At 42.7% G+C, this 21877-nt stretch overlaps 1 protein-coding gene across 1 annotated transcript in view; it reads right to left on the bottom strand.

Moving 5' to 3' along the window:
* The window catches only part of LOC147032001 (uncharacterized), an 84256-nt gene continuing 62379 nt past the window's right edge, over positions 1–21877 (bottom strand). The window contains exons 3-4 of the mRNA XM_085869252.1: positions 1859–1976; positions 1–153 (exon numbers count right to left, since the gene is read on the bottom strand). Of these exons, the coding sequence (XP_085725378.1) occupies positions 107–153; positions 1859–1976 (165 nt within the window). The 3' untranslated portion in view covers positions 1–106. The remainder of the gene's footprint in view (positions 154–1858; positions 1977–21877) is intronic.

A 21877-nucleotide genomic window follows, 5' to 3' on the forward strand; every position in this document is an offset into this window, starting at 1 on the left:
TAAAGAAAGACGAAACACTACAAATAATGCTGAAAATACAAGCATAAAACCAGAAACAAAGGGGTGTGGGGAGAGAGGGAGGGACTTGAGCAGGCACAATCTGGTGTCAGCGCACTACGGTGGTGTGGTCGTACAGGCTGGTATGGCACAGGACTGGCACAGCATGGAACAAGAAGATGGCAATGAGGAGATGGCAATGAGACAATGACCAACCAAAGCAAGAGAGAGCTGGTATCAATGATGTCCTTTTGGTCGGTGTGAAGCTTAACTCTGGTGATCTGCCACACATATGCATGAGCGCGGCTCTTTTAACTTCAGAGCCCGCCCTCATTCATGGTGGGTCCCTCTCATTTGCCATCCACTGCCAGTGTGCAGCCCCACAATTCAGGCCACCCTGCCCCTTACCAGGGCTCCACAGCTGACCCCTCCTCTGTGGCCTGTAGTTCTCTCGGTCAAACAGCCCCTGGTCATCCCCATTTAATAAGTGCATTTCTGTTAAATGCCACAAGTTCTCCACCTGGCCTCGCCTGTACAGTGGCTTTTATGTAATACGTTGACCTATTTTTCTCTATGATTTACAATCACTGTCACCTCAGTGGACATATTACATACAACTTACCTCTAACAGATCCCTAATACAAGTGTAAATATAATCTACTCCAGCACACGGACAAAGTTATTCTTCACACGTTTGATCTATGGACCCCCCCCCCTCTACCCCACCGATATTCCACGGAACATTATATATCCGAGACATGAAGGCAAAATAGATAACTTCAGCGTAAAGTAACAAGTATGGTTTCAGGGCTGGCAGGATTCAGATATAATAGAAACACCAGGCTCTTGTTGTTGTTGTTATGATTACTCCATTCCCATGAAGCGAAAAGTGGGGTTCAGCAATTGGTTAAACTTGTCTGTCTGTCTGTCTGTCTGTCTGTGTCTGTCTGTCTGTCTATCTGCAGATGTCAGTTTATGATCCAGGAACTACTTCATTTAAATTTCATTTGACACTTTGAACACTGAAGAACGCAAATCGGTACACGAACTTGCAGCTTTGTAGTACTTTGGCTATGAATTTGGCAAATTGTACGGAATCTCGTCCTGATTGCGCCTGCGCAGATAGGAGTAGGGTAATTATTTACTCTGTCTGTCTGTCAAACTGAATTGAAAATCATTCCAAACAGGAAACTTACTGTTTTTAGGGATGTAATAAAGGACACAGCCAACAGGCACGAGTAACTAATGTAATATGTTAAACGAGAAGGGCACTCAGTAGAGTTCATACCTCCACCCTGTAATGCCTGATCCACGAGAACATATCGGGCCCAATACATTGTTGAAATATCATGCTATATATCGTTTTTGAGCCCTATCCCTCAATGGTGAAGAATCGCTGAAAAAAATTATTGTAGTAGGATCCGGATTCGGCTCTTCACCAAAATCAAACCAATTCGTCATGGTCAAACACCCAACCGGTAAACCAAGTTTCATCCAAATCCGTCCACAACTTTCTGAGATATCCTGTACACAGACAGACAAACAAACAAACAAACAAGAAGTAGACATCATGCAGAGCACGATACTTGCAAAATCCAGAAAACAAATTTGACCTCAAAAATAATTGGTGGTTGAATTCAGGGACCTGATGTGCAAATCCTCTTCAAATTTCAAGTCAATGGGATGAAAATTGAGGATTTCAGAAATACCACCTTAGTTGTTGACCTTGGGACTATGTCAACCTTTTGGTCTATGTTGACCTCAAAAATAATTGGCTGGTTTAAATTCAGTGACATGGGAATATAAATCCTCTTCAAATTTCAGTCAATCGGATGAAAATTGAGGATTTTAGAAATCTCACCTAAGTTGTTGACCTTTGGCCTCTGTTGACCTTTGGACCTCAAAAACAATAGGCTTCTTCCTTGTGACAAGCTCGACCATGTGGTGAAGTTTTGTGAAGATCGGTTTAAAATTGCGACCTGCAGGCGACAAAGAGACAGAATAACAAAATCGATGAACCAATATACTTGAAAAATCTTCGATTTTGTAAGGAACAAACAGACAGAGAGGGGTGATATCAACAAAACCTCCTTCACCTTCGGTGGCGGAGGTAATAAGGTGGTGTAAAAGACGTCGCATAAACGGTGGTAATATCCTGAAATTTCTCTATCTTTGGTACAATCTTTGAAACCTTTATTTTCTTTCAATTGAATTTATACTTGAACACTGTTGAACATAAATTGCCTTTTTGGCACTTTCAAAAAAACCTCCCATTTAGCAGGACTTGGACAAAATATTACGCAATTTTATATCATCTCGACCAATCAAATTTTCTAATCTCAGCGTTGGGGAATATTGAGATTCAGACAAAACTGTGGCACATAGGAAATGTAGATCATGCCCAAGGTGCCTCTTAAATACATATAGTTACCTCTGCCACCAAAGGTGGAGGTTATGTTTTCACCCCTCTCTGTCTGTCTGTGTGCAGAATATCTCAAAAAGTTGTGGACGGATCTGGATGAAATTTGGTGAGCAGGTTGGGTGTGTGACAAGGATGAACTGATTAGGTTTTGGTGAAGATCTGGATCCGGATCCGACGACGAGAATTTTTTAAGTGATTCTTCACCATTGAGAGATTGGACCAAAAATGATACATCGCACGATATCTCAAAAAGTTGGAGATAGATTCGGACGAAACTTGTTGGACAGGTTGGGTGTGTGACAAGGAAGAATTCATTCAATTTTGGTGAAGATCCGAATCCGACAAGTTTTAAAGTGATTCTTCACCATTGAGAGATAGCGCTAAACTAATATAGAAACTAGAAGTGCACTCGGTAGTGCTCATACCAATGTGACATAATGCCTGATCCATGAGGACATATCAGGCACAATGCATTTTTGAAATATCATGCCACATGTCGTTTTTGGCCCGTTCTCTCAATAGTGAGGAATCACATTTAATAAATTAAATAATTCTCGTATCCACATCCGGATTCGGATCTTCACCAAAATCGATTCAATTCATCCTTGCCACATACCCAACCTGTCCTTCAAGTTTCATTTGAATCCATCCACAACTTTTTGAGATATCATGCTCTATATCATTTTAAGCCCGATCTCTCAATGGTGAAGAATCAATTTAAAAAAAACTCTCGTCGTTGGATCCAGATCCGGATCTTCACCAAAATAAAATACATTCTTCGTTGTCACACACCCAACCTGTCCATAGAGTTTCATTTGAATCCGTCCCCAACCTTTTGAGATATCGAGCTATATATCGGTTTTGCCTCGTCTTTCAATGGTGAAGAAATACTTTAAAAATGATCAGATCCGGATGCGGATCCGGATCTTCACTAAAATTGGAACATTTCTTCCTTGTCAAACACCCTACATATCCACCAAGCCTCATCCGAATCCGTCCACAACTTTTTGAGATCTCAAAAGAAGAAGAAATTCATTCAGGGGGAAGAATAAGAAGAAATTCAGGGGGAAGCATGATATTTCAAAATGTATTGGCCCGATATGTTCTCCTGGATCAGGCATTATGTGGTTGAGATATGCGCTCTACCGAATGCCCTTCAAGTTTATGCTGTTTCAGCAGAACTGTTTTATTAAAAGTCAAGGCTCAATGAAGAGCGAGAGCACAGAATGGATCAGGACGCAACCAGAACAAAAGGAACAGCAGAAAGTGGGAAGAATCACCAACAGCTGGATTGAAGGATAAAATAGAGGGATACTTGGACAAATAAAGGATGTGGGGAGGAATGAGGGGATGGGAGGGAGGATGCACAGAGTGCACAATATGGATACAGAAGCAAACTCCACTCATGATTCATGGATTTCCTCTCCTGTCACAGTCAACACTTGGCTCTTAATGGAGTTCTCTCATCTCCTCTTACTGTCCAGGCTGGAGTTCCTCAAGGCAGCATTCTGACCCCTTTGCCTTTACTGGTTTTCATCAATGAGCTCTCTGACTCTCTGGAAAATCCTCTACATCTCTTTGCTGATGACTCCACCCTCTGTCATACCATCTCTCATCCCTCTGATCGGCAGGCAGCAGCCTATTCACTCTCTGCAGACTTGGATAAAATCACAAGCTGGTCAAACACTTGGAATATGTCTTTCAATCCTGACAAATCTCACTCTCTCACTATGTCTCTTCGAAAGGACCGTCTGGAACCTCCCCACCCCCCCCCCATCTACTTTCTCAACAATCCCCTTGAAGAAGTCCTTTCATTCAAGCTTTTGGGCCTCACTATCTGCCACGATCTTTCCTGGGAAAGCCACATCTCCAAGCTGGCCTCCAAAGCCAGTCGCCAACTGGGCATCCTATGTCGTGCAAAGCCCTTCCTTGGCACACCTGAGCTTCTAACCACCTACAAAGCTTTCATCTGCAGTCTGATGGAGTACGACTCTCCCCTCTGGGGTGGTGCTCCTGCCTCACACCCAGCTCGACTTCACACTTCACACAATGCTTTTAGGATCATTGGTATCTCCTGCGATGAAGCTGAGTCTATAGGTCTCTCACTCTCACCACAGGCAGGTAGGTGGTCTTTGTCTTCTACCATCTCCTCTGTCTGTGATCTGTCCCACCTATATTTCCGCAGGGTGCTCAAGGTCCGCAAAAAAAACCCTTCTGGTGAAACTGCCAAAATTTAGAATGACTGCTCACCTTCACTCTTTCATTCTTCTTTTTCCCACCTCTCAAACTCCCACACTCTCTTCAATCCCACTCCTCCCTCCAGGTCTTCAAAACAAAACGGCTGTTCACGGCCATCTCATATATTCCCTCATCCAAAATCTTGATCTTCCTGAAAGTCCTGTAGTCCCATCTTCTTTACCCCGTGTACCCCGCCCCATCTCTCTCCCTTCCACAGATCTCCTATTGTCTCTGTTCCCCACTATTTTGTGTTTCCCTTTCCTGCCCTTCTTGTCTCCTGCCTCGTTATGTTCTGTGTGCTAGCTCTTACACGAACCTCGACGGTGTATACAAAAAAAAACAGTATATTGAAGACCTGGAGGGAAGAATGAGATTGAAGAGAGTGTATAAGTTGGTTCAATGGGCAGGGGAAAAAAACGAACATAAATGAGTGGAAGTGAACAGTGATTGCAAATTTTTGGGGGTTTCATCAGAAGGGGTTTGCTGGTGGATCGCGTGCACCTTGCAGAAACATTGGGAGGGAGCTGAGGGAGAAAGCACGGAAAGAGCAGAGGGCACAAGACCATAAAAGAGATGGTTGAACATCGAGAGAACACCAACCTGTCTGCAATGGGAAAGTGATAGGCCCATACACTCAGCTTCGTCATTGGAGATTCCATTGGCCTTGGAACTGTCTTGTGTTAACATCTGTGGAGTCGTTTCAGGAGGTACTTTCATCATCACATCAGCTCTGAACATTTTTGACTGTCCCTGGAATTTCTTCACAAACAAACTCATTTTTCTTGGTCAATTCCATCCAACATTCAACTTTTCTGTCCACCATCTTGGCCCTGGTATACTGACTGATGTCGATGATAATCATCTTTCCTCCTGGATGGCAAACTCTAGTGATGGCAAACTGCAGTTTTTCTGCACAGCTCAGAACCATGTGTACCTATAAAACAAAGAGCCAAGGCCCAAGATCAGGCTCAGCTCCATTCTAAATTCTCTGGCCCCTCACCATCCTCTAAACTCTAAAGCCTAGTGGGAGTTGGTAAGCTCTGTCTCTCCCATGTATTCTCCTTCCATTCTTTCCTTCCTGAAGGAAAGAACCATGCTGGACAATGCTCAGGAAAAATCAGAGTTCTTCAATCCTGTCTTCACCCAAAAGGCCAACGTCTCACATCCATCCCTTCCTGGACCAACCCTTTCTCCCATTACAGAATTTTCTCGACAGTATGTGGGGTTCTCCACCACCATAGTGGGAATTTCGTATGCAGCTCAACACCTCTTCCACAACTGGTCCTGATGGTATAAGTGCTCTCATTGACTGTGATTCAGTCCTATCATATATCTCTATCTCTCTCTCATTGTCTTTCTAGCTCTCAAACGAACACACACACACACACACACACACACACACACACACACACACACACACACACACACACACACACACACACACACACACACACACACACACACACACACACACACGTCCTTCTTTGATAGGCAACTACCTTCATTTTTAAAAGTTGCAAAAATCACCCCAATTGATAAGAAAGGTTCCAAAATGACCACTTCATCTGCAGACCTATCAGCCTCCTCCCCATCATCAGCAAAAAAAAATGGAGTCCATCATTGAGGCTGACCTCTCGTACTGTATCTCCTCAAACTTGCCAATCTCTTACAACTCATGTGGCATCCAACCTGGCTAGATTAATCCTTCAGACAAGACAGAGAATGGATGCCCTGAAGCACAAGCAAGAAGTTAGGAATATCTGTCGAGCTATCTCTTGATACTTTTGACATGGTCTGGAATCAAGCCCTGCTTTCTCAGTTGTCAAACTTTGGTGTTCAATGCAGTGTGACCACTCCTCATTTTCATAAATGCCAAGGTGAGCCAATGAAAAAAGCCAAGAATTCACAAGGTTTCAGAAAAGCGATTACAATAGAAAACCTGTACGCCAAGAAAACCAATAGAAAACCAAGACGTCAAGGTGAACAACGAATAGCCAAGATCTTGTGAAAAAGCCAAGGAGTGGTCACACTGCTTCAAGGCCCCCTGCTCAAATGGTTGTCTGATTTCCTCCATAAGCAGAAACAGTGGGTGCTCTTTGATGATATCTTTCCCCATATCTTTCCCTTCTGCCGAAGGTTCCATTAAGGTAGTGTCTTACAACTGACGTTATTCTTGATCTATATTACTGATCATTTTAATTCTCTTAAAAACCAACTCTATCATTTTTCTGACAACTCCACCTTGTGCAGAACGATACATCACTCTTGTGAAAGGCTAACTGCTACTGAATTCCTTTCATCAGACTTTGAGAAGATAAACTGTTTGTCAGCGACTTGAAACATGACATACAACGGCAGCGAGTCATACACTCTCACAGTCTCTCCACAAGGACCTGCAATCAAACTATCCAATCTACTTCTCTGGAAGAAGACGTGCAGTCAGTGGAAGTCCTTGACCTTATTACCTGCCATTAACTTTTGTTGGACGATCATATCTCCAAACTAACTGCAACAGAATTTATTTTTGGTTTATAATGATGAAGGATTATAGAGGAGCTTGTACATACAGTGCCTATAGAGTATAGAAAGTTTACACGCCCTTTTAGTCAGGTTCCTTGTGTAATTTCGTTGGAATTTTTTGGAGAGTAGCAAACCTATAGATTTTTGAGAAGTTTAAAATGTATTTAAATAACAAAATGATGTTTCAGATTTTTTCAACTTTTGGAAAGGTCATTTTGGGGTGAAAAACGCTTTTTTTTGAATTCCAATTTTAAAAAATCTGAAACAATACAAAATAACCAACTGATGATGGATTACTGTTAAATGGCTAACGATGGATTTTATAAGATAATAAAATGTTGCATTTTGACTGTCGGTTGCCATGGAAACAGCATTTTTGGAGTGGAATTGCCATTTTTTAATATATATTTTTAAAAATTATATTTTCCATCGGATGGCCCAAATAATTGTTAAATATAGTGACCATGACGAACTTACACATAAGTATTATGATTTTCAAGTATTGGAACAGTTGGTTGCCATGGAAACAGCCATCTGTGCAATGAAACATTGGTGTGTCTGTTGTTCAATATCAGAAGGTTTCGGCACCTTCAGTAGTAAACGTTTGATTTTCTCCAAGTGTCGTCAAGCGTGAACACAATGCATTTGACCGAATCAAGGCTGCCATACTTAGTCATGAAAATCCATTTGAAGTTGAGGGGGGTAACCAGCTCTTCAATGTGGTCACCCACGCTTATGTGCCAGAAGAATTTGTACCACAGATACTGAACATTGATGAAACGGGAAAGAATCTCTATGAAGATTTTGTTGCTAAACGGATCAATGGTGATGTCAGCCTATGGGCGCCAGTGAAGAAGGAGAAGAACAGAATATACATGTCTGGCAATACAACACTAGCAATCAAGATCAGGGACAAGACAGTATATCTAAAAGAAACCAAGGATTTGTATGGCAGACTGATGGTACTCTCCAGATCCACAGGGATGTCGACCAGAAGGATGCAATTGGGAACTTTGAATTCACTGTGACACCAAGGGCCCTGTTTGCACCAAATGGTAGCTAACTGTCATGCACCGACAAGTCGAAGCTAATCCACAACTTGGAGAAGTTTGCCAACAAGGAACCGTCTATACCAGAAGATGAGCTTGATGCCACACACATGGAACCAGCACCCGCTGATGCTGTAATTGTTGGCAGTACCAACACGAAGGTCGCAGTCGTGGATGGAATGGTGGTTGTCCAGAAAATGACCAAGAAACCAGCAATGGTCGTGACAGTGAAGGACCTCAGTGAATGTTTCAATGATAGGGTGATGAGTCTGACAAGAGGCTTCGACCATGTAATTCTTGTTTTTGATACATACAAGCAAGATTCCCTCAAGAGCACAACCAGAGACAAACGACGTCAAGGAAAGGCACCAGTCCAATATCAGGTCAAGGATGATACCAGTATCAAACACATCATGATGAGTCGATTTCTGTCCCATGATCAAACAAAGGCTAATCTGATGGAGTACTTGGCAGAGAAAACTCTAGAATACAACCGCGATTCAACAAAGGTGGTAGTCGTTTCGGCATCTGGGCAGACGTAGAGCAACAGGGGTCTCCAATTTGAGGCGAATAACAATGAGGAGGCCGATACGTTGATGATCCAGCAAGCAATAGCTGCATCACAGCAACACACGGGAGATATTGAGCTGACGATATTCTCACCTGATTCGGAAGTTCTGGTTCTTGCCATAGCAAACTATCATCTCCTGCCAAGACACACATGTATCTCAATGGAATCTAGCATTGTCAAAATCGAGCCAATCTGGAAGGCCCTAGGTGAGGAGAGAGACCAGGCATTGCCAGCCTTCCACGCATTCACAGGTGCCGATAATATTGGGCGGTTCGCTCGACATGGTAAGGCAAAGTGGTTCCAGTGCTACTTGAAGGCCGATGACGACATGGTAGATGCCTTTGCTATGTTCTGTAAGGACGCTGAACTGTCAGAGGACCTATACACAACTTTAGCAAGATTTGTCTGTTCAAGTTATTGTCCAAGTGGTGTCAATATTTCCAGCATCCCTGAACTTCGGTGGCATCTCTTCTGTAAGAACATGGCTGAGAATGACAAGTTACCACCAACTGTCGGTGCTCTGATGCAGCATATCATGCGGGAACATATCCAGGCATACATTTGGGGTCAAGCAGAAATTTCTCAGCAAACATTTCTTGATCCATTAAAGAATGGCTTCCACAAGGACACGAGTGGTCAACTCAAACTAACAACAACAGACATTCTCCCTGCACCAAAAGCAATCATCGAGATGATAAGGTGCCAGTGCAAGACAGAATGTTCATCACAGAGATGTTCCTGCAGGGCCAAGAACTTAACATGCACTGATCTTTGCATGTGCAGCACTTCGTGTGAGAATGACGAGGACTCAAACATTGAACGGCATGACCACGATAGTGATGATGACGATGGCAATGATGAGTGACATTAGAGACAGTGATGCCAATTGGCTACAAACTCATATTTGACATTAAGTACATTTCACTGATCACCATATTCATGCGTTATTTTGTTTCAAGATTTGAAAACAATACATTAAATAAACGGTAATTTGACAAAACGATAGCCGTTTCCATCGCAACCATTGCTCAAAATACAGATGAATGTATTATATATTAAGAACTGTCCTCTAGCTAACAATTATGCATCATCAGTTGCTTGCTTGCGATTAATCATGAATTTTCAGAGCTGAAATAAAAAAAAATGGGTTTTTACCCCCAAACCGACCTATTTGACCACATTATATGCATTGAAAAAAATGTGAAACATGGATTTTCTGTTTTGGTGTTGTTTAAGCTTTCCAAAAATGTTGGGGTTTGCTACTCTCCAAAAAATTCCAACGAACGTCAAATTATGGAGACAAGGAACCTGACTATTTCTAATTTTTCACCTTTTGTTGCCTTGTAGCCTGGAATTGAACTGTATTAAATCAGACTTTTTCTACCTTTATTTACACATCGTAACCCACAACTTCTAAGTGAAAAACAAATTCTATAAATTTCAGAAAATTAATGAAAAATACAAAACCAGAATATCTTGGTTGGATAAAAGTCCACCCCCAAAGTCAAAACTTGGTGGAAGCACTTTTGATATTTGCCCATTCTTCAGTACAAAACTGTTCAAGCTCAGTCAAGTTGTGTGGGGAGCATTGATGGACAGCAATGTTCAAATCATGCCACAGATTTTCCATTGGATTTAGGTCGGGGCTCTTACTGGGCCATTCAAGGACATTTATATTTTTGTTCCTTAGCTACTCCAGTGTAGCTTTGCTGTGTGCTTCGGGTCATTGTCATGCTGAAAGGTGAACTTCTGTCTCAATGTCAGCTTTCTTGCAGAGAACAGGTTTTCCTCTCGGATTTTTCTGTATTTTGCTCCTCATTTTCCCTTCCATCCTAACAAGTGCCCCAGTCCCTGCTGATGAGAAACATCGCCATAACATGATGCTGCCACCACCATGCTTCATAGTAGGGATGGTGTTCTTTGGGTGATGTGCTGTGTTGGGCTTGCACCAAACGTAATGTTTTGCATTTTGGCCAAAAAGTTCCATCTTGGTTTCATCAAACTACAAAAAACTTTTTGTCACATGGCTTCAGAATCTCCGGAGTAGTTTTTTGCATGCTTCAAACGGGACTGAAGGTGGGCTTTTTTGAGTAATGGCTTACTTGATGCTACCCAACTGTGCAGCGCAGACTTGTGGAATGCTTGGAATATTGTCACACATACACATTGGCCAGTCTTTGCCATAAAGGCATGTAGCTCTTTCAAAGTTGCCATTGCCCTCTTGGTGGCCTCGCTGATCAGTCTCCTCCTTGCTTGGTCATCCAGTTTGGAAGGACAGCCTGATATCGGCAGGGTCTTGGTGGTACCATGTGCCTTCCACTTCTTAATGATTGTCTTGACTGTGCTCCGAGGGATAATCAAGGTGTATGAAATATTTTTTATACCCGTCCCCTCACCTATGCCTTTCCATAACTTCATCCTGGAGGTCTTTTGGAAGCTCCTTGGTGCTCATGGTTAAGTCTTTGTTGTGAAATGCACTATCGAACAGACAAAACCTAAAGGAACAGCTGGTTTTATTCTGAAATAATCATAATCATTACAATTAAACACATGTGGAGCCCAATTAACTTGGTGTATGATTTTGAAGGTGATTGGTTACACCTGAGCTATTTTACAGTTGCTAATATAAGGGAGGGGGGCAGGGGGAGCAGGGTGGACAGTTATCAAACCAAGATATCCTAGTTTTGTATTTTTAATTAATTTTCTGAAATGTATAGAATTTGTTTTTCACTTGGAAGTTGTGGGTTATGATGTGTGTATAAAGGTGGAAAAAGTCTGATTTAATGCAATTATATTCCAGGCTATAAAGCAAGAAAAGGTGAAAATTTTGAAAGGGGGTGTATCAAATACAGGAAAAGGACATGAGGAGACATGAGTGTAATTTTGCAATCATTACAAGCCCATAATAGTATTCAATGGAAATTATAATCAACAGTTAATTGACCCATGATCCTAAAAGTACGACACATGCTCAGCCAACCAAAATACACATGATGTCATCTCTGTAAGCAACAATAAATCAGGCTGGAAGCAACGTTATACTGCTCCTCCCTTGAGGATCCAAAATTTTACTTTGTACTATTTTATTCTTCAAATCAACAATATGCAACACAATTGGTGCTGAAGTTGTATAAATGAAGAAAAACAATTTCGGCAAATTTCAGCGTTACATAATTAGAACAAAATTGCAATCTTTTTGACACAAGATACAACAGAAAATCAAATTCAAATGAGCACGAGCATGATGGCTTCACTTGGAAATTTGTTTGGGAGATGAGCATGTGGGGACAGTCATGACCGATTGGTGAGGACACTGAACGGGGATCCTGGAGGTTGTGGGTTCAATTGCAGCCGAAAGCAGCAGTATTAGGTGGACAGTTATGTTTGGATAATGTGCCTGGCCCACCTGGTCTCGTCACCAGGTGATGCTTCCGGCCTCAATGTGATGCATATCCATTCATTGTCGTCGATTTTCGTTGATTCTTATTCCCTTCCCTTGTTACAGGAGGTCATTCTGAATGACTCAGGATCCTACCCTTCTCCTGGACTTGGCTCTTAGTTTAGCAAAGTGAAACTATGTCAACTATTTGTTGAACTATTATTGCTATAAAATATGAAACAAAAACAAATGTACATGTGAGTAATGAATTTCCTTTAGGGCATTGTCCAGAGAGATTTTCCTCAGAGGAAAAAGAAAACAGTGTCTAAAATCCAATATACAATTGCTATCAGACCACCAAATAATGCTGTTATACTCTTGATTAATGTGTGGATGGAAGAGGGAAAGAGTGAGGGGAATGGGTGGATCCATAGACACTTAGAGTCACATTAATCAGACCAAATGTTCAATCCTTCAGACTATCAGAGTGAAGCTTTAAATTACCAAAAGGTGGAAAATAGGAAGCCCTGTTTCATTATTTGGAATGTAAGGTTTGTCAAGAGCAGACATAATTAGAATATGTAAATCCTTGCATGTATGCAGAAAATACACCATCTATTATATACAGCGATATATATATCCCATAATTTGGAATAAAAATTAGGCATACTTTCTTCGGGATCCGACAAATAAAGCTCAGGTGTTAGGCGTCAGCACATGCATTCGAGAGACAGCCTCTTAATGGCCAACACCAACTGTGCCAGCCAAAAGTGTGGGCTGAAGTCTGCCTAATGAATGGAGTATTCCCTTCATGAACCCTGCTGTGAATCTGTATTTCATGCTGTAGGGAAGAGGACGGGTGGGACATATAGGTGTTTGAAAAGACTACAGGAACTACGCCTTAAAGGCGTATGAACAGAGGGTGGCCGACAAAGGAGAATATCCAGACAGGATATTACATATACTGCAGTTAGGACAATGTTGAATACAACACAGATCTCCAGCCTTTTTTATAAGTGTTACATCTACTATCTATTCTGGTGTTTATTAGGCTGAGTTTAGTTTAAAACAAGTCTGAAGACGACGATGGTTCACGAGCGGTATTTGACGATGTAGATTGTTTCAGAAGTCAAGGATGAGACAATGTGATAATGTTTGACCAAGTTATAAAAATTATCAACATGATGTGGTACGAGTGACAGGTTATTAACTGCAAAATGTCGAAAACCCGGTTTTGTTCAACAACTTAAAAAATTTGACCTTTGCATAACCTTTAAAGGTCACAAAACAATGTTGTGGACATTAAAATAAGGAAACAGGATACGTGCTATAGCTTATTAGAGTTAGTTCGTCGAAGAAGGTCGAAAACCCGGTTCGATTCCCACAACTTTGAAAATTTGACTTTTGTGAACTTTAAAGGTCAAAGGTCAAGGATTATGACCTTTGGTGCAAAACTTCCTCTGGAACATTCCAGGAACAATATAACGTCATATAGGCTATATGGCATTTCACACTCCTCGGATTATCCATACTTTGATGAAATCAGCATAAAAACAACTTGAAGGGGGGCACCACGGGCAAGGTGTTCGAGATAGAGCAAAATGGTTTCAAGACTTTAGGAGGGGAATGACCTAAAGATTATGCATAAAAAATATTGTCATCCGAGCTCTCAAAGTTTGGGCGGTCATATGATTTTTATGTCAAAATTCGAAATTTTCTAAATTCGTGACCTTGTAACCTTGACCTTGGGACGAAAATGAAAAAAATAAAAAAAAAAAAATCGAGCTCCGTGGGGCTATGCAGGTGCCATCGGGCTAACCAAATACCGAAACCCCTGCCAGATTCGACAAACCCCATAGGAGAAAATGCAAATTGAAATCGGCTACCCCCTAAAAACACAATTCGCAATTTTTAAAGTTCGTGACCTTGTGACCTTGACCTTGGGAAGAAAATGAAAAAAAAAATCGAGCTCCGTGGGGCTATGCAGGTGCCATTGGGTTAACCAAATACCGAAACCCCAGCCAGATTCGACAAACTCCCGAGGAGAAGATGCAAATTGAAATCGGCTACCCCCTAGAAATACGTTTTTTGGGCGTGGCTCCGCCCATAATGGGCGCACCACGCCCATTCTCAGGAAAACACAACTAGATCATGATATAAACCTCCCACCAAAATTTTATCAGGATCGGACCAAAACCCACGGAGCTATGCTCGGGACAGACAGACAGACAGACAAGCCGGTAGGCGGACATGGGTAGTCAGCCGTTGCTAGGCAACGGAGGGGTCCATAGCAATGGTTCTTTCTCACACATAACTAGGACATACCATGAACCTACCATACCTGTTTCATGTATATCTGACTCATAGTTTCTGAGATACAACGAACTTCGTTTTTTTTATTGTTTTCGACCAGGGTTCATGCAAAATCAATCTCCTCAGACAGTTTTCATAGGATCCGGCTGGAAATCTTTGACAATAGGGCTGAATGTATTGCCCAGTCACTCGTGGCCCGATTTTTGATTTTCGAAAAAATAATTTTTTAAATCACTTTTCAAAAATTTCAAAGTGCCGTTGCTAGGCAACGGTGATGTCCATAGCAACGGTTCTCATTTTCACACAACTAGGTCATGGTATGAACCTACCAACCAAGTTTCATCGAAATCGCCATTGTATTAAATGAAATCGCCATTTAAAATATTGATAATAAGGGTAGAACAAATCCCCCCAAAAAATAAAAAAAATTTTCGACTAATTCGACTAACCAACAGACAAACATATCGACGGAAAAAGTGATAATAAGGGAAGAACAAATTTCCCCCAAAAGTTTTTTTGAAAAAATGTTTTTTTTTCGACGAGATCAACTACCAGCCAGACAGACAGACACACAACAATAACGAATATAGTGGTCACTTATTTTTTTCATGAACCAATAAATCTAATTGTTTATTATTCAATGTATATAATGTGTAACTTGTGTGGTCATAGTACCACGTGCCAATGTTGCTTAAACATGCGGGGCGAGACTTAAACGCATATAATGTCATGACCTTCAGTGCTTCACAACGGAAGAAGAGAATTGGGGGCACACCTTTAGCATACATCACCAAAACATTGTTTGACAAAAAATAATATGGAGAGCCGTGTTGTGATATACATATACATAAATATATATATATATATATATATATATATATATATATATATATATACATATACATAAATATATATATATATATATATATATATATATATATATATATACACACATACACATACACACATACAGACATATATAAAATAATGAAATATATAAAACTAGAAGGGCACTCGGGAGAGCGCATATCTCCACCATGCAATGCCTGATCCATGCGAACATATCGGGCCCATTACATTTTTAAAATATCATGTTAGACAGCATCATATCATTTTTGGCCCTTTCTCTCAATGGTGAAGAATCACCTTAATATTAAATGGTTCTTGTATCCATATCGGGAATTGGATCTTCACCAAAATTGACTCATTTCATCCTTGCAAGACCCTACATGTCCACCAAGTTTCATCCAAATCCATCCTCAACTTTTTGAGATATCATGCGAAATACCTTCACCACTGAATGTGAAGATGGTTATGTTTTCACCCCTTTCTGTTTGTTGGGTAGTCGATCTAGTTGAGAAAAAAAAATTTGAGATTTTTTTTTCTACCCTTATTATCAGTATTTCCGTCGATATGTTTTTCTGTCTGTCTGTCTGTTGGCTGCTCTTAGAGCACCCTTATTCTGGACATTTCCATCTGTCTGTCTGTCTGTCCGCGAAACTTTGGTCAAGCCTCAAGGCTAAACCACTCAACCGATTCCAATGAAATTTGGTAGGTAGGACCAATATTTCTGGGAATTGTGTGCTTTCAAATATGGGACCCTGGGCCTGAGCAACGGCATAGCAACGGCCCTTTAAAGTGGTCAAAAAATCGAAAAAAAAAATCAAAAAAAAAATCGAAAAATCGAAGCTTAGAGTTCTGTGCGCAATCTATCTCGCTCCCTTCATGCCAATTTGCAGCCCCAACAAAAAATATTTGTAGGAGGAGATAGGTTTTGGACGAGTACATGTCGAACATTTCCGAAACGGTTAATTGCGAATATCTCCAAGAGAAAGAGTCTGATTTTGATGAAACTTGGGTGAAATGTGTACAATGTGGCGAGCATGTACACAAAAATGAATGTTGCTATGCACACCTCCATTGCTTAGCAACAGCTAAAATACTTTATCGTACATCGTACACTTATTGTGGACTGTACAAAAAAAAAATCAATACCTCCGAAACTGGACCTTCGAGGGACCTGTTTTTTTGTGCCCAAGGAGAATGTCTTACAGCATCATATAAAAAAATAAAATCTTTAGCGAATAAATAAATGGAATTACCAGGGCTGCCATTTGTTAGAGTCTCTTTGGAAACATGCCTGAAATTTCACAAGGCGGGTTTCTGGGCGCAAACCAAGAGGGCTGTGATAATCATATTTATTGTGCTAAATTGATTGATAGCATGTACATGAATATCGGTTAGTCGCATAGGCCAGCTTTCCATCAAGAGCGAGCAGCCATGTCGCCTACAGGCTTGTCTGTATGTATGTCTTTTCGGTCCAGTGCTCCGTTAATACAATGACGATTTCGATGAAACTTGGTTGATAGGTTCATACCATGACCTTGTTGTGTGCAAATGAGAACCGTTGCTATGGACCCATCCGTTGCCTAGCAACGGACCTTTGAAATTTTCAAAACAATCTCAAAAATTAATTTTTTCGAAAATCAAAAATCGGGCCACGAGCAACTGTGGGCAGTACATTCAGCTATATTGTCAAAAATTTCCAGCCGGATCCTATGAAAACTGTCGGAGAAGATAGACTGAATGAACCCTGGTCGAAAACAATTTTAAAAAAGGAAGTTCGTTATATCTCAGAGACTATGACTCAGATATACATGAAACTGGTATGGTAGGTTCATGGTATGTCCTCGTTATGTGTGAGAAAGAACCGTTGCTATGGACACTTTTGTTGGCTAGTAACGGCTGAAAAACGACTAAATTCGACTTGATCGACTACCCATGTCCACCTACCGGCTTGTTTGTCTGTTTGTTTGTGCACAGGATATCTCAAAAAGTTGTGGACGGATCCGGATTAAATTGTGTGGACAGTTTCGGTGTGTGACAAAGACGAATGGTTTGATTTTGGTGAAGATCCGGATCTGGATCCGATAACGAGGATTTCAAAAAGTGAATATTCACCATTGAGAGATTGGGTCAAAAACGATATATAGCAAGATATCTCAAAAAGTTATGGACAGATTCGGATGAAACTTGGTGGACACTTTGGGTGTTTGACAAGGAAGAAATGTTTCAATTCAGTGAAGATCCAGATCCACAAGTGGATCTGATATTTTAAAAAGTATTTCTTCACCATTGAGAGACAGGGAGAAACGGATATATAACTCGATATCTCAAAAAGTTGGGGACGGATTCAAATGAAACTCGGCAGACAGGTTGGGTGTGTGACAATGAAGAATTGATTCTATTTTGGTTAAGATGCAGAGCCGGATCCGACGACTAGAGTTTTTTTTTTTTAAAGTGATTCTTCACCATTGAGAGACAGGGCTAAACGGATATGAAGCCCGATATCTCAAAAAGTTGGAGACAGTTTCAAATGAAACTCGGTGGACAGCTTGGGTATGTGGCAAGGGCAAATTGAATCGATTTTGGTGAAGATCTGAATCCGGATCTGGGCACGAGAATGATTTAATTTACAAAAGTGATTCTTCACCATTGAGAGATTGGGCCAAAAACGATTTGCAGCATGATATTTCAACAATGCATTGCGCCCGATATGTCCTCATGGATCGGGCATTATGTCACAGAGGAATGAGCACTACAGAATGCACTTCTAGTTTACATACAAGTTAAGCGTGATCTCTCAATGGTGAAGAATCATTTAAAAAATTATCAGATCCGCATTCGAATCTTCACCAGAATTGAATCATTTCTTCCTTGTCACACACCCAAAATGTCCACCAAGTTTTGTCTGAATCCGTCCCCAACTTTTTGAGATATCGTGCCACATATCATTTTGGACCCCATCTCTCAATGATGAAGAATCACTCAAAAAATTCGAGGAGCTGGATCCGGATCCGGATCTTCACGGAAATTAAATAATTTGGTCCGTGTCACATCTAACATGTCCACAAAATATTATCCAGATCCGTCCACAACTTTTTGAGATATCCAGCACAAAAAACAAACAGACAGAAAGGGGTGAAAATATTGTTACGAATTCTGGCCCGCCAGGCGTGCGAGTGATTGCGTAACTCCAATCGCAACCGCGTCGCCCACCGGACGGACAATTTAGTCGTGACCCTCCTGGAACTACCACCAGGAGTCAGTCACGGGTGGGGGTTTAACCTCACCACGATCGTGCCAATTGCCCACCCGCGCAGGATAGGGTTGCTCGCCAAATTCGATACCGGCCGAGGCGAGCTTGTCCGTGCGCGATTCCGAGCGGCGTAATCGCCGAGAACCGTCAGTCCAAATGTCCCCCTATTACGGCAAACCAACGGCTTTCTAACTCCCAACAAACGAAATGTTCAGTCAATGAGGGAATGGACAAAACGAGCAGGTTTACATTCACACAAGAACATTTATTATAATGAAACACGTATGCAATTAAATAAGGCAAAACACAAATGCAATTATACAAGCAACAAAAGGACTACAACCGTCTACTTATTATGTACAGTCATTTACACTAAACAGCAGTTCCTACTTATTAGACGGGCCCACTGACACACGTACGCACGCACGCACGCACGCACGCACGCACGCACACAGTGGCAAAGGCCTTTAATCACGAGCTCCAGCTCGGAGGACAGGTGAGCTGAAACTCAGAGCTTGACTCGAACCTTTCCACCTCGTGTGGTCTTCAACTTGTCCGGACCCGGGCTCCAGCGAGAGCGAGCTGGATCCAATCGCCGCGATCCTTCCCGAGCTCCCGCGAATCCTCCCGGGCTTCTCAACACGTGCCGGTGAGATGAGGCGCCGATCCTTCCTGTCGATCGTCGCTTCCCCGAGGATCCAACTCCAAGAAGAGGCTGACGAGTCGCACCAAGCCGGGAAACAAAATGGAGAACGACAAGCTCCACGAACCAAGAGGAAGAGGAAGAAGAGGAAGAAACCTCCACTCACAACTCGAGCCGAACAACCAGCTCAAGTTCTCCTCCCACGGGACTCAGCACACGAACTCTGCCCACGGGACTCCCACGAACTCTTTACACGGGACTTTCATGAACTCAGCCCATGAGACTCCCACGGGACTCTTTACACGGGACTTTCACGAACTGTCTTTGAACAAAGAAAAGATGTCCTCTTTATCCTTTGCACCCACTCCCCCGCACCCGGCGTGACTAATGCCCTCGTGATCCACCCCCCACTCAACCACGGGTGGGAGGGAGTTGTTGACGTCACGGGATGGCAGGGTTCTTCTTCCTCTTTGCAGAAGAGGGGGAGGGACGTCTCCATTGTTTCGTTCCCGAACTATTAAATAGATCCGCAGCGCATCGAATCGATCTCTGAACATTTAAACAATGGAAGGTGAGCTATCTAGGGAACATGCACTTATCGACATAGCTGACTAAGGGAACCTGTATGTTGTGTCCGATTGAATTCCAAATTCGTAACACTATATACAAATACAATTACGCATATATACGTACACACGTATACATCCATATATATATATATATATATATATATATATATATATATATATATATATATATATATATATATATATATATATACATATATATATATATATATATACATATACATATATATACATATACATATATACATATACAGACATATATATTTATTTATACATACATACAGTATATATATTGTTGCGGATTCGCGCCCGCCGGCGTGCGAGCGGCCACGTAACTCGAATCGCGGCACGTCGCCCACCGGACGGACAATCCCGTCGTGACCCTCTCGGACTAACGCCGGGAACTAGTCACGGGTGGACCTTTCGGCCTCACCACGATCGTGCCAATCGGCCCCCCGCGTGGGATAGGGTTGCTCGCCAAATTCGACCTACCTAAGTACCCACACGGAGGGTAGACCGGGCGATCGCACCTCGCCACGGTCGACTTCGGACACGGGCCACTTTAAGCGACCCGTTCCGTACTATCGGGATAACCGAGCGGTGTTATCGTCGGCCTCGACGGTTCGATTAATTATCGGGCGTTTTAGCCCACGACCAACCCTTTACGTGAAGTAAGATGGAGATTCAATAAAGGAAAAGACGAAGCGAAACGGGAAAACAGTTCAACATAAAGCACATTTATTTCGCGATGAACGGAAAGCACACATATACAATTACACCAAAAGCAAATGTAAAAGAAGAAGAAGAAACACACAATAATGCACAAAAAGCAAATGTAAAAGCAAAAGACAATGCAGAGCTAACCGACTACCGAGCACACGGCAACACTAATACAGTTTACTTCACAGACGGCGCCGACAACACATATACCCAAAGCAAAAGAAAAGGACCACTCTCAAGGATGAGGGGGGTAGGCGGGCCTGGGGCCGAGACCGCGTCGGGCCTACCCGTCTGATGATGAGCCGCAAGATGGCGGTGGCGCCCCGACTCCGCGGGCCTCGCTGGGACTACCTGGTATGGGGTGGGAACGGGGCCCCCTTCTCGCACTACCTCAGCGCGGGGGGAAACAGGAGGGGGTTGTTGATGCTCAGGGGGGGGGGTGGATATCTCCCTGTCTCGGGTCCCGCGACGAGCATCTCCACCACGACCTCGGTCGCGCCGCTGGTGTCTCCCTCCGCAGCTCCCCGACTCCGACGCGAGCACCCCCTCGACCGCCTTCGCCGCCGCCACCTCTCCACAGCTCCGTCCAACCGCCCTCTCCGTCTCCTCTCTTGACTCGTCCCAACTCTTCACTGGCTCCGAACTCTTCACTCTCTCCCCTCCGAACTCTTAACTGCCTTGACTGACGAACGCAGCCCCTTATATGCCCCGTGGCCTCCCTCCTTCACCTTCGACCCTTTACCTCCGACCCTTCACCTCTAACTGGCTCCCCATTGGACCGAGGAAAAGTGGGCGTGAATGCTTTTTGATCCATGAATTTGCATATAGCGATATTACTCCAACGCACCTGGGGGCGGGGCCAAATCGCCCCACGCTCGCCGATAGGACGGAACAAAAGTGGGCGTGAGTCGTTTTTGATCCGTTTTCTTCGGAAAGGCCGGCGCCTTTGCACCCGCTGCTCGGTGCTCGCCCTGCACGAGTCCAGTATCGGTGCCCACAAGCGGCGTGGGAATGACGGTGATGCGATGGTTGCGAGGGCGAGTTGTGACGGTAAAGGTCGTGGCTGTTGTTGTGAAGCGGCGTTGCGGTTGGTGGTTGTTGTGTGATGGCTGTTGAGACGTGGTTGGTGGTGGTAGTTATGGCGGCTGGTCCAAAATAAAGATAGTAAAAGAAAAACGGCTATCTAGAAGGGTCGCAGCCCGCATGAATGACATTTATTCCCTCTAAACAACGGGTTTGGGCCTAACGACACATATACTTACAGAGATATCTCACCTAAGGGACCTGAATGGTGGTTTGCGAATTTCGTCAACCACAACACTACCCCCTCCCCTTTTTA

This window comes from Eptatretus burgeri, chromosome 2, assembly GCF_056783735.1.
Source record: "Eptatretus burgeri isolate ZD-2024b chromosome 2, Ebu_testis_v1, whole genome shotgun sequence".
NCBI classification, from domain to species: Eukaryota; Metazoa; Chordata; class Myxini; order Myxiniformes; family Myxinidae; genus Eptatretus; species Eptatretus burgeri.